General features: G+C 45.5%; 1 protein-coding gene across 1 annotated transcript in view; it reads left to right on the top strand.

The window, feature by feature from the left end:
• The first annotated feature begins 1,898 nt into the window (after positions 1–1,898).
• The window catches only part of LOC143693663 (uncharacterized), a 31,652-nt gene continuing 21,409 nt past the window's right edge, over positions 1,899–12,141 (top strand). The window contains exons 1-2 of the mRNA XM_077176322.1: positions 1,899–1,971; positions 5,317–5,994. Coding sequence (XP_077032437.1) covers positions 1,899–1,971; positions 5,317–5,994 — 751 coding nt within the window. The remainder of the gene's footprint in view (positions 1,972–5,316; positions 5,995–12,141) is intronic.

Below are 12,141 nucleotides of genomic sequence, written 5' to 3' on the forward strand. Positions count from 1 at the left end.
ATTCTGCAATCTTGCCTGGCAAATGAGAATGTGACCTCACGTGCATGACATAGAACGGATGCTCCCGCTGTGAAACTAATTAAATTAGTTTTGAGAGCAACCTGAAGAGATGCTCGTTCTTGATGTCTTTGAGAACTGCCTGCTCTGCCCTGGACACTACTCCTGCCACGTAGGCTGAATTGGTAACCATATTAATTTGCTCCGAGAACTTCTCAAAGGTCTCACTACTGCAGCCAGTTCGGCAACTTGGGGCGACCCCTCTACAAACTCAACATCAGCTTCCCAATGCTGAGTCTGATGATTTCTCCAAGTCATCACTGACTTGTGGGATGCCGTCAGTGAACACTGTAAGCGCCTTGCGTAACCTCCGACTTCTTTTCTCATGAGCAATGAGGTGGAATTCCTTGTTAAACAGCTTGTGTGATGAGGCATGGACTGATATCTGTCCACTGTAGCTGTCCAGAGATAGCTGGAGACTGGCATTGCTCTGGAGCAGGTGCTCTTAACGTCTCTTTTGTCAACCTCTCCGGAGAGTTCCTTCCGTCCTTAGAAAGTTTGACTGGGAGGTCAATACACTGAAAGCCACAACCAACCAGCTCACGCAATCTTACCCTGGCCTTCTGGATCAGCTGAGCTATCAGCTCCTGTGGCTGTGTGATGCTTTTAGGTCGCTGGTGGGAGAGGAAAACCCACTCTATGATTAAGAGCGAATCTTTCTGCCCTTCGATCCACTGGAATATCAACCTGTGCAAGTGTGGTAACTTTTCCAAAACAATGAATTTGAAAGGCAGCTCTGGCTGATAATGATGAGCCTGCCTCTTGGCCAAAGCCTTCTGCACTTTTTGAATGGTGGTTTTTGCCTGTGGGGTCAGTTGCCTGGGAGAAGCTAGCTCAATAAATTGAGAAGGGGAGCTAGGTCCTTGTTGGAAAGGCCTAGCCAAGGCCTAACCCAGTTCAAAGACCCACACAGGGAATGGAAATCCGCTAGGTTTTTGGGGTCTCTCTTGATTTCCAATTTCTGTGGCACAACGGTCCACACAGTGATCTCCAAGCCCAGTTACTTCCAAGGTGGCATCCTCTGAACCTTGTCTTCCCACAGTTGGAATCCAGCAGAGGTTAAAACTTTAACTACTAAGTCAAGTGTGTCTTGGAATATTATGTCATCAGGGGCACACACAAGCACATCATCTATGTAGTGTAGGATGATTGCCTCCTTTTTCTGGGCATGCACTAGGGACAGCAATGAAGCCACTGGCAGATGGAAAGACAGCATTTAAGGCCTTGAGGCAATACTCTCCAGTGATAGCGCTTCACTGGGGCTTCTGATTGATGGTTGGAACTGAGAAGGTAAACCGTGGCACATCTTCTGGGTGTAGGGGAATATGGAAGAAACGGTCCTTGATGTCCAGGACAGCCAGTTGGCAATTTTGGGGAAGCATCGTTGGGGAAGGCATCCCTGGTTGGAGTGACCCCATGTCCTCAATTACCTTGTTTATTTCTCTTAAATCATGGAGGAGCCATCACTTATCCTTCCCTGGCTTTTTTATTACAAAAACTGGGGAATTCCAAGGGCTAGTTGTCTCTTCAATGTGTCCTTTAGCCAATTTAGCTCCTCTACAAGCTCCTCAAGTGCCTTCAGCTTTTCCTTACTGGGTAGCCACTGATTTACCCAGACTGGATTATCATCCAGCCATGCTAACTTGTGGGCAGGGCACTCCACAGTGGCTGCTTCCGAAAATCCTGGGGTGTCTTAGGGATGACCAGTTTGACCCCCCCATTGGGACATGGTGTCTCTCCCCCACAAGGGAACTTTATAATCAGTGACAAATGGATGGACACTGGCCAATTTTCCATCAGGTCCTTTAATTTGCACGACACTTTTTGATATCTTTGCCAATATGACTCCTCCTCCACCTTGGATTTTACCAGCCATGGGTTGCAAACCCCAAAGTGACAGCCACAACCTTTCAGGTATGATTGTCACATCTGCCCCTGTGTCAAGCAACCCTTCCACGTGGAGATAATCTGCTTCAGACATTAGGTTGCATCCCATAATGCGTTTGTCCTCATCAACCACTTCTGCCCAGTAGACACAGGTGCCTTGTCATCTACTGAGATTTCTGATGGAACAGGAATGGTCAATGGGCGATGATTTGCCCCTTGGCCAAATAGAAGGGTGGCTGTAGACAGCGCGCAAGGAGAATGAGTTATGTCCCTCTTGATGGTTATGGGAACCACCTCAATCTCCATGGGTGTGTGTGCAGTGTCCCCAATAACAAAGTACTCACTGTCCAATCCTGTGTGATCTTTTGTCAAGTCCTGCGAGTCCTCTGGCAGGTCCACTCCAATGACTGTCCACTGGGTAGACCTGAAAACAAAAGCTTTGGTGGTCACAAGCTTGAAATGCTTGTGAGGCCACCATATTTTGTCCTGTAAACATTTCTTTTGCTGTCCTACACCCCGCCTCCCTTCCTTCCCCTTCTCTGTTTTGAGGGAGGTTTTCCCCTTAGGGATTTATGTTGTGCATTTTTGTTATGGTGCAGTGCGGGCCTGCGCTCATGTTCTAGCTTTTTGGTTTGATGGTTTTCTTCCTGTGTTACTGGCTTTGGGGGCAGTCTTGGGCAAAATGTCTTGGCTTTTTGCATTGGAAGCAGATGACACGTTGAAGCTGTTCTGGTGACATCTGTTGCCTCCTTGCTCCTGGAGCTACAGCTGCCACAGTCCTTGAGTTTGTCGGCCTTGCCCACGCCTTCCAAACAGTTCCGTCTTCAAAGCACAGGGTTCGATCATCTCTGCCAGTGTAGGTGGAGGGTCAAGAGGCAGTCCCAGGAGCACCCTGCTGCATTTCTCTGTGCCATCTCTTTCACTGTCTCCACCTGTGTTCTGGGGTCTTGTACTTGTCTCTCATCTTCTGCACGGAGCTGGTCGACAAGCTGCAAGAAACTCTCTGAAGGAGACTGTTTAATGTTAAAGTAACTAGCCCTAGCTTCAAAACTCAGCAACTGGTTAAAAGTCTTGTCCACAGCTTTCAAGATCTTATCTAGAATAAATTTTGATAACACCCGAGCTTTGTCCTCGGGCTTAGCCCGCTCCCCCTTGCTGCATAGATGTTCATAAATGATGTCATTATTTTCTAAATCTTTGGCACCCTCTGTGCTTTGCTTAAGTTCTACCAAGAGTCTCCTCAGAGATCTTTTCCAGGAGCTTTCCCATAGATCAAACTCAGATTGAGTAAGCAGGCACTGGAAAAGATCTAGGAGGTCAGTAGGAACTAATTAAAGGGATGTTAAAGTGGCTCTCATCATGCTTCTAAAAACATCACTGCTTCTCCCAAACTAACTGACTTTTACATAATTCTCTCTTTCTTTGGAAGGAGAAAGACTAATAGTTTCTAGGCCCACTTCTACCACCAGAATATTGGACAGGGGTTACTGAGGAAACTATTACTCCCCCCCCCCCCCCCCCCCCCGATTTTGAACCCCAGGGTTTTCCCTTTCGGCCCTACCCCCGTGGGACCTAGCAGAGGGGCCGCTTTCCCCTTGGGAACCAGCAGGGACACCACCTCATCCCCCAGCCCCACCCCTGTGGGAGCCAGAAAGGGAACTACTACCTACCCCAGCCCCACCCTCTTGGGGACTGGGAGGAGGAACACCCCCTCCCCCTGCCCTACCTCCTTGATAACTGGGAGGGGGGACACCGCCTCCCCCTGCCCCACCGCCGTGGGAACCAGGCAGGGGCACACACCCCCAGCCCTCGGCCCCACCTTCTTGGGACCCGGGCAAGGGGGGGTGGGAAACAGGAATGGGCAGGGGGGTGGGGCCTTGTGGGGAGGCAGGGCAACCGTGGGAACCAGGGCCAAGGTTGGAGGATGACATCATGGGGGGGGGGGGGGAACATGGAGGGAGGGGGAGGAGTCTGCAAGGGAAGGAAGGGGTTGTGGGACACAAATGGTTTGGGGGAGGGGACAGGTGGGCAAAAGGGATTGTGGGAAGAAGAAGAGTAGGTGAAGGGGTCGGCCATGTGGCCGCCGACATTATGGCCTCTGGCCATGCGGTCAGCATCATCTTGAATGCCAACCATGTGGTCATTGCTGTTCTGGGGATGGGGGGGTCAGCACGCGAAATCGGGGAAACAGGGGTTTTAGAGGGGTGCAGGGAAGGTGCTCTGTCAGCCTGCGCAGAGCTGCCAGAGCCCGGGTACTGAGAGGGAGGTGGGAGGCCAGTGGCTGTGCCAGGTACCCTGCGATTCTCGGAGTGCCTCGCTTGTCCCTCTCACTTCAGGGGCAGACGGTTGGGAGGAGGGGTAGGGGGAGCCGCAGGAGGGGAGATTTGCTGTGGCTGTCCCTTCAAATCCCTCTTAAGCACTTCTTTCTGAATTACAAGGAACACAGGGAAAAATTGAGACACTGTTCCGTCTCCCTGTTCCACTTTTGCTGTTAACAAAGCTCCAGTTTTGTCCTAGGCTGTTTTGCGGAGATAGAGCCAAAAACTCCACAACTTTGTGAAAGTCATAAAGCTGGTATGTTTATTACAGCACTGGACGCACGTGGGAATCATTCCCCTAAAATGACATGCGTACCTCTGGGAACTTCAGGTCCCTTTTTATCCCCCTCTCAAATACATATGCATACAGTTTCACAATAGGTTCATACATATTCATTTTGACGAATTTTGCTTGACATTTGCCGCTAGTTCTTGGCTATCAGAAAGAATTCAGAAATCAGAAAGAATTCCTTGGTCAGGCTGACTTGCTTTTACAGCAGTCTTTCTGTCTCTCTTTATCACCCTCTGCCTCCTCCCCCTTATCTCTGTCCTTCATTGAATTCCTGCACCTAGGCCTTGCAGTCAGGCTACAGATTACAGGCTTCAAACTACAGACTTAACTCAAAGATGTACATTTCACCTAAATCAAAATTGATTTCTACTCTGGATAATTTCTACTCTGTCTCAAGGCAGAGACAGAATTAACGTTCTGCTGGGTAAACTGAGGGAAATTAAAAGATATCCAGTGAACGAACCGTTTCAAACTGCTTTGGAAACCTTAGCGTTTCCACTACTTAGGGTTATTTCTAACTAGGATATAAATGCTTCTCTGTGTTGCAGAGAAGTTTGCACCCATTTTGATGTTACTTGCTCTCTGCAACACTTAGAATCTACCTTCCTTAAGAGCACAAACAGAAAGCTGAAAAAAAGCACTCTGTCCACAGCCAAGCCGGGAAAGAGTGCGGACGGCCCCCCCCCAGGGGTGGAGCGAAACCGCTTGTGTGCAAGCCGCGCGGCTTTTAAAATGGCGGCCACGCCTCTCCGAGTCACGTAGTCACTGCGCCGGGGTCAGTGCTGTGCGCGCCGGTCCCCCCGTCGCTTGCTGGGGTCCGCCACTGCCTACGCTCCCACTGCTCTGCACCAAAAACCGCCTGCGCTGCCGAAACCCGCTGCGCGCGCTGGCACCACTGCTGCCGCGCCGCGGGAAACCGACCATTGGAGCCACGCACCTGCCCAGAACCGCGTGCTGCCGCTGTCCACAGGCCGGGAGCCGCTGCGCCCCGCGCCGCCCGGATCCGCTCTGCCGGTAACTGCAGAGCTTGGAGCCGCTCTGCCCGAGTTTGGACCGCGCGAATAAGCGCTGCGCGGACCCGCAAAAACCACGGGACGCACAAACCCTCACACTCGGGACCGGACCTTTCCCCTGCACCGGGAACTTACCCCCACCCTTCGGTAACCCCTCACACTTTCAGGGGGAGCCCCGGGGTCCCACTACCACTCTCGGGTTTTAACTTACCCCTCCTTGGGACCTTGGTTGGAATGATGTTAACGAAGTCCTACATCCTAAATTGGGTTGCAGATCCTACCCTCCTGCCTCTCTGCTGTCCAAAAAGCGGCGAAGAAGTCAGAGGAAGTTCAAGTCCCAAAAGCTTACGTAACCCACACGTGAATTACCAACTGCTGTGTGGTGTCTCAGGCCATAGTGGGAGACGAATCCACGTGGGCACCATCTGTAAGTATCCGTGCCTAGCGGGCTGTTCGGGTCCAATCCGGCTAGCTATGGACCCCAGCCCACAAGATCTTACATAGGACAAAAGGCAAAAGATGAGAAGCGCTCTTCTCCACGTGGGGACAAATGTCTTAAGTTTGTTTCCTTGATAGGAGACACCTAATGGTCCAGGTGACTCCCCAGATGGCAAAGAGGGCGTCGCCTTCTCCCGGTGGGGGGGGGGGCGTAATGGGGGATTTTGAGCTGAGGGGAAGAGGGGGCGGAGGAAGGGGGCAACAACAGCCAATGGGATACAAGTGAGCAAGTGAGGAGGGGTGAGGGGAGGGGTAAACCAGGAAGATACCACCAACGCTAACGGGGGGGGGGGGGGGGGGGGGGTGAAAGGGGAAGACCATGTGGTGATAGGATACAAATCACGTGAACAGGGCAAATTACCAAACAGCCAGAGCAAATAACTAAATAACTATTTAGTGCAATACAACAGCATCTCACAGTGTAATTCTGTGAGTTCTGTGAGTCACTCTGGAAGACCTTGAAGGCCCTTTAGTGAATTTGGCCCCCTCAGGGTGGCTGCTGCTTCACTGGAGGTAGTTATCAGTGCTGAGTCATGGAGAAGATAAAGAACACTGGCCTGTCATTTTTACCAGCTCATGTTGATAGATGATAATAGAATACTTTTGGTTACACCTTCCATCGTAACCCAAGACAACAGCCATTTGATTATAGATGCTCCTAGTTTAATAATAAGTTTAATAATAGTTTAATAATTAAAGACAGTTCAATTAACAGTCCACCAGGAGTAGTGATGATTGGCTTTGTGTACTCTTGGAGTAAAATTATATCTGGATTTAGTTAGGCTGTAGGCTACCATATTTACTGGATATTTTCCCTTGGTGGCAAGAGATGTTTGTTTTGTTCTTTGAAGGAGCAGAAGCAATACTAAAACCAAAAGAAAGCATGACTGAAATTTACTAACAGCAGGATGGATAGGCACAATTAATTTTATTTTTGCTTGACAAAATAATTGCAGATTTTTTTCCTAAATCTCCAGTGACTATAATAAAAAAAAAAAAAGAAAAAAAGAAACAAAAGACTCCTTAGCAACTTGGAATGATTCAGTTCTGCTTATTCTAGATGCCTTTCCAGTCAGAATGCTCCAGTAAGAATGACAAGGTATTTTCTATAAAGATATGTTTACATACTTAGCTGAATTGAGGTCTTTATATAGTTAGCTCATGCAGATGAAGATATTTCCAATGTTTATGTTCTTTTCTACAGATTTTTTTTTCAATCAAGATTGTATTTGCTAAGCAAGAATTTATTCAGAGCACTGTGTTCCTCAATTTATTTTATGTCAAGAGAGAAGGGCAGGTCTCAGTATGATTAAAGTATTGTTCAGCATAGGAGTAGAGCTGTGTGTTTGGAAACAGTCATACTTGTGATTATTTAGGAAAGTCATGCAACTCTGTATTTCAAAAAGGATGGTGGGTATTGTTAGTGAAAAAGCAGCAGAAAGGTGTGTATCTTCTGGGTCTCTGCTGTTTGTTAGCTGTCAGAGATGTGCCATTTTATGTCTATCAGAATTAGGTGTTGTAACAACAGTTAGTTTTGGCACTCAAACTGATTTTGGTAGCTTCCAACCTTCCCACTAACATTTCAGTGAGTTTGTCTGACTTTCTTGGTGCCTGCAGCATTGGTTAAGGCTATAAATCACAAGTTTTTTTTTGTTGTTATTGGTGATGGTGGGGTTTTGGGGGGTGGGGGATGTTATTTGTTTTTTGTTTGGTTTGTTTGTTTGCTTGTTTGTTTTTAACTCTTTTGCTATAGGATGAGCTGTGCAACATGGAACAGACCATTTTGCTGTCTTGAGCAGGACCTCAGTGTTCCCCATGGAAATACATCTCTGGCTGACATGTCATTTCTCAACCACTGCCTATTTCATCCATGTTCACACCTTCATAAAACGAAAAGCCCAAAATACTTAATTTAGATACAGACAAGATGCAAGGCTGGTATTGTTGCCCCATTTCCCTTTGGAAACAGACACAGGCCTGGACTTCTCCCCCATGCAGAACGGCACAGAAATCCTGCTGGGAGTTAAACTTGAATGAACTAGAAACTTATTCTCCCCCTTGCATCTACAGTTTTCTGGTTTTACACTCTGTGCCTTTGTTATCGGATAAACCCAAACTCAGCCCTTAGTGCCTTAAAACCTGCATTTTTCTACATTGAAAGTGTAAATTTTGAGATGTCATTGTGTGGCAGTGTTTGAGGGTCCCCAGGACAAGGGAAGAGATGAGAATCTTGATTCCATGTTTCAGAAGGCTGATTTATTATTTTATGTTATTATATTATATTAAAAGAAAATGGTATATTACAACTATACTAAAAGAATAGAAGAAAGGATTTCATCAGAAGGCTAGAAAGGAATGAATAATAAAATCTTGTGACTGACCAGAGAGTCCGATACAGCTGGACCATGACTGGTCATCAAGTAAAAACAATCCACACAAGACAAATCAAAGATGCACCTGCCACATTCCACAGCAGCAGATAATTATTGTTGACATTTCTTTTCTAAGGCTTCTCAGCTTCTCAGGAGAAAAATCCTAGCAAAACGATTTTTCAGAAAATATGTCAGTGACAGTCCTTTCTTTGCAATTTTGATGGTTTGACCATATTGTAAGCAACTGAAAATAGCAACTTACAGTTCAAGAACATTTCCCATTTTAGTTGCAGTAACTACATACACTATTGTGTATGGTTCCTTGTAAGAATAACAGTAATGGGATGAAAGAACAAATAGGCAATAATCTCTTTTTATGGTGATAGAAAAATCCTTCTTGATTCATGAATTATGCTCATGGAATTCATGCAAGGACTAACACACCAGAAATGGTGATTTTATGCTTTTCTCTTTTCATGACTACTGTTACCTGCATAAGCATTTGACGTAGCTGTTTTCTGACCCCTTCCAGAGAGGCTTGTTCTCTTTACCAAGCCCTGGAGTTTTCAGCATTGTTCAATGTGAGCTTTAATTTGGATTATTATCTCTTTTTGCCAGTCAATTTTCCTATGTCAAATCCTGAGCACTTTGGCACTTACAGTCATGTCAGTGTGATTTATTCATCTTCACTTGAATAAAGAAACCTTGCTCACTTGGTTTTCCTCCACTGAAAGTTAGAACATGCTCTCACAAACATGCTCATTGCCCTCTGGAATTATGTCCAATAAACCTCCTCTCCCACTGGGACCTCTGATGCAGCCACATCCAAGAGCTACTTGTTTTCATGAAAGGAGTCAGTTTGCCAGAAAACTCCCCTCTCTGCACCTGTTGAAACATGCTATTATCACTGGTCATCAGTGTGGTCTGGTGCTCCTAACAGCAGATCTAAGAGGAGCACAGCCTTGGATATCACCAGCCCAGTGAAGCTCTGGAGAATTATATTGAGACCAAAGAACAATTACAAAAATTGGACCAGACCTTGGCACTGCTGCTCCACAAAAATGTGCTCAACCTACCAACAGTTCAGCATGGAAAGGTGTAACCTCCCTTCCAGAAGCTGTTTTCCTACCCTCTAGTGACTTTGTGTATCTGAGTGCCAGTGAGATTTTTAAGTCCTGCTCAATTAAACACCAGGCTTAAAAGCCTGGCATAACTGCTACTGTGTGGAGCAAACTCAATTACAGTGCCAAGAGGAGCCCTGTTGGCTGACTGAAGTGCAGCTGGTCAGCTCTGTGCTGATAGAATGAGATCTCCTCCTTGTTATGCCATTACATCCTGCTGGCAACTGCCTCTACAGACAGAGAGGCAGCAACCAAAGGTAGCAGTGACACGCACGACTGCTTGAGGTCAGTCCGTGAGGGTTGAGAGCCACACAGCAGCACTGTGGAAAGCGAAAAGCCCAGTTCTTTGCTCTTCAATTTCAGGTACTTTTCTGAAGTTCTGCTCTAGTTTGTGTTGTTCTTAGAGGAGATTAATTAACAAGTTATTTTAGAGACCATAACTAAAATGTAAATGCACAGATAAACAAGGAACCATTGGTGGAGAGGGGCGAGAATGCCTCAAATGCCTCTTTTCAGTTTGCTGACCCAGTCTTCTCTCTCTAGTTGGACTAAAGCAATGGCATTGTTCTTCAATTATTTTTCTCCAAAATCTTATGTGTGTCTCTTTGCCCATACCAGAGAAATTGGGAGAAACAGAGGAAAAGGCAGACTGACTTGGAGCCACTGATGTATCAGTATATTGTGTTTGGCAGTCTACTTGATGACAGAGCTCTTGGCCCTTTAGCTCCAATTCCTTGCCTTTTCTGTTGTCCTGCTTAACAAACGAAAGTGATATTGCTGCCATTTAAGCTGCAACTTCTCATCTGACATAATTTCTGTTAAGACATTTCCTTCACTACAATTTTCTATGTAAACACAGATGTTGAAAAAGGCAAGAAAACTTGAAACTACCTCAAGAGCAGCCATTTAAGTTATGGATAAAAATTCATGCTTAAAGAATTCCTCAACAAATAGTTTGTTGCTCACCTACCAACTCTGTCACCATTACATTATGGGTTGATGGAGACTGTTGAATCTGGGAAGAGAATTTTATTCAAAAATACTTTGTTATGAAACTGACAGTTTTCTGGCTCATGGTATCCCTGAGGGCTAAATGGTGAGATGGGAAATGGTTTTGATCTGAGAACGGGCACAGAGGATCTCTTCTACTGCATGCAGATGACTGCATATTCATTCTCCTGTTCCTGGTTCTCCTGATGATGGTTCTTGACTCATCTGTGACATATAAAATAGACAACTGGAAAATCCTGGGACAAAATGGCAATATGGCATAACTACTTTTGATACAGTACCAAGTAAGTACTGAAAGAAGTCAGTATGTTTTGTTATTCTTGTGTGGGAGTCAATTAAAGGAAGACAGGCTCAAGTGCTCCTGCTCACTCAGAGCCCTGGTTTACTTCCCTACCAGATGCTCTGCCTCCTTCCTTTCTCAATACAACCATGATTGAAGCAGCAAATTTCCCCTACAAAGTGTGTATGCAGTTGTCTGCTGTGGTCATGAGGACCAGGGGAAGCTCTGCTGACTCTCAATGGTTCTGTATCTGGACACAAAATAGACCTTTGCGATTCATTCGCTCACACATAGTTTCAAGTTGTTTTGTGTAAATCCATATCATTCCTGATTGTCTTTGCAGGACAATCCTACCTGTCAGAGTAGTTTATTCTTTTCCTCTACAGCCACTGAGTAATCTCTCTCAGGAATCCTGCACCCCAAACCCTTCCTGGTATGGACCACACATAGCTTTGAGGAACTTGCTGTTTGAATAGACATGGGACTAGCTGTAGCAGTGTGAAAACTCACATGCTGGATATTTTCACAAAATTGTAGTAATCTCACAGTGCCAACAAAGGAATGACAAGGAGCCCTGGAACAATTACTAGGCCCCCTTAGCTGGGAAATAAAAAAGCTAGATGAAATGAAATAGTACAGAACAGTACTTCAGATCACCAAGGTTTGCAAACCCACTGCACATCCTCATAATCAGGTTAAGTGGTGATATATAAGAAACATCTTCCTGGAGGTGATAAGTATTTTTAATTCCCTTTTTTCTGTTGTCAAAACTATCCCATTAATCAGCTATTGTACGAAGGATAATTTTCTGCTATTTTGACACTTTCAACTGCATGCAGTGCTGCTGGGTTTGGGGCATCAGAGACTTTTGTTGAGCCAGCTTGACACCTTATTATTTCTTGTAAATTCTGCTTTGGAGGTTCTAGATATATGTATTGAATTCTGATCACCATTTCCTTTCATTTGTAAAAATAAGCAATGTGAGAGTATAAACAGTCTGCCTGGCTCTCAAAAAGCTGTATCAGCTCTATTTTAGCTCATAGTCACAAGGTTGTTTCCCCTCTTCTAAATTTTTAATAAGACAAGCTTATATAGCAGAGAATTATATTTGAAAAGCATTTTAATTCAATTTGATTGGAGTATCATGAAGAATTTACACAATTTACACATATATATAGAAAGAACTGGAAACAAGAATTACACAGTAGCATAATCTTTTAATGGCTGCTTCTATTTTGATTTCATTTGCTTAGAATAATAGCAAAAATCTTATGTGGTCAGAGAAAACATCT

The sequence above is a fragment of the Agelaius phoeniceus genome, chromosome 3 (assembly GCF_051311805.1).
Source record: "Agelaius phoeniceus isolate bAgePho1 chromosome 3, bAgePho1.hap1, whole genome shotgun sequence".
Lineage (NCBI taxonomy): Eukaryota > Metazoa > Chordata > Aves > Passeriformes > Icteridae > Agelaius > Agelaius phoeniceus.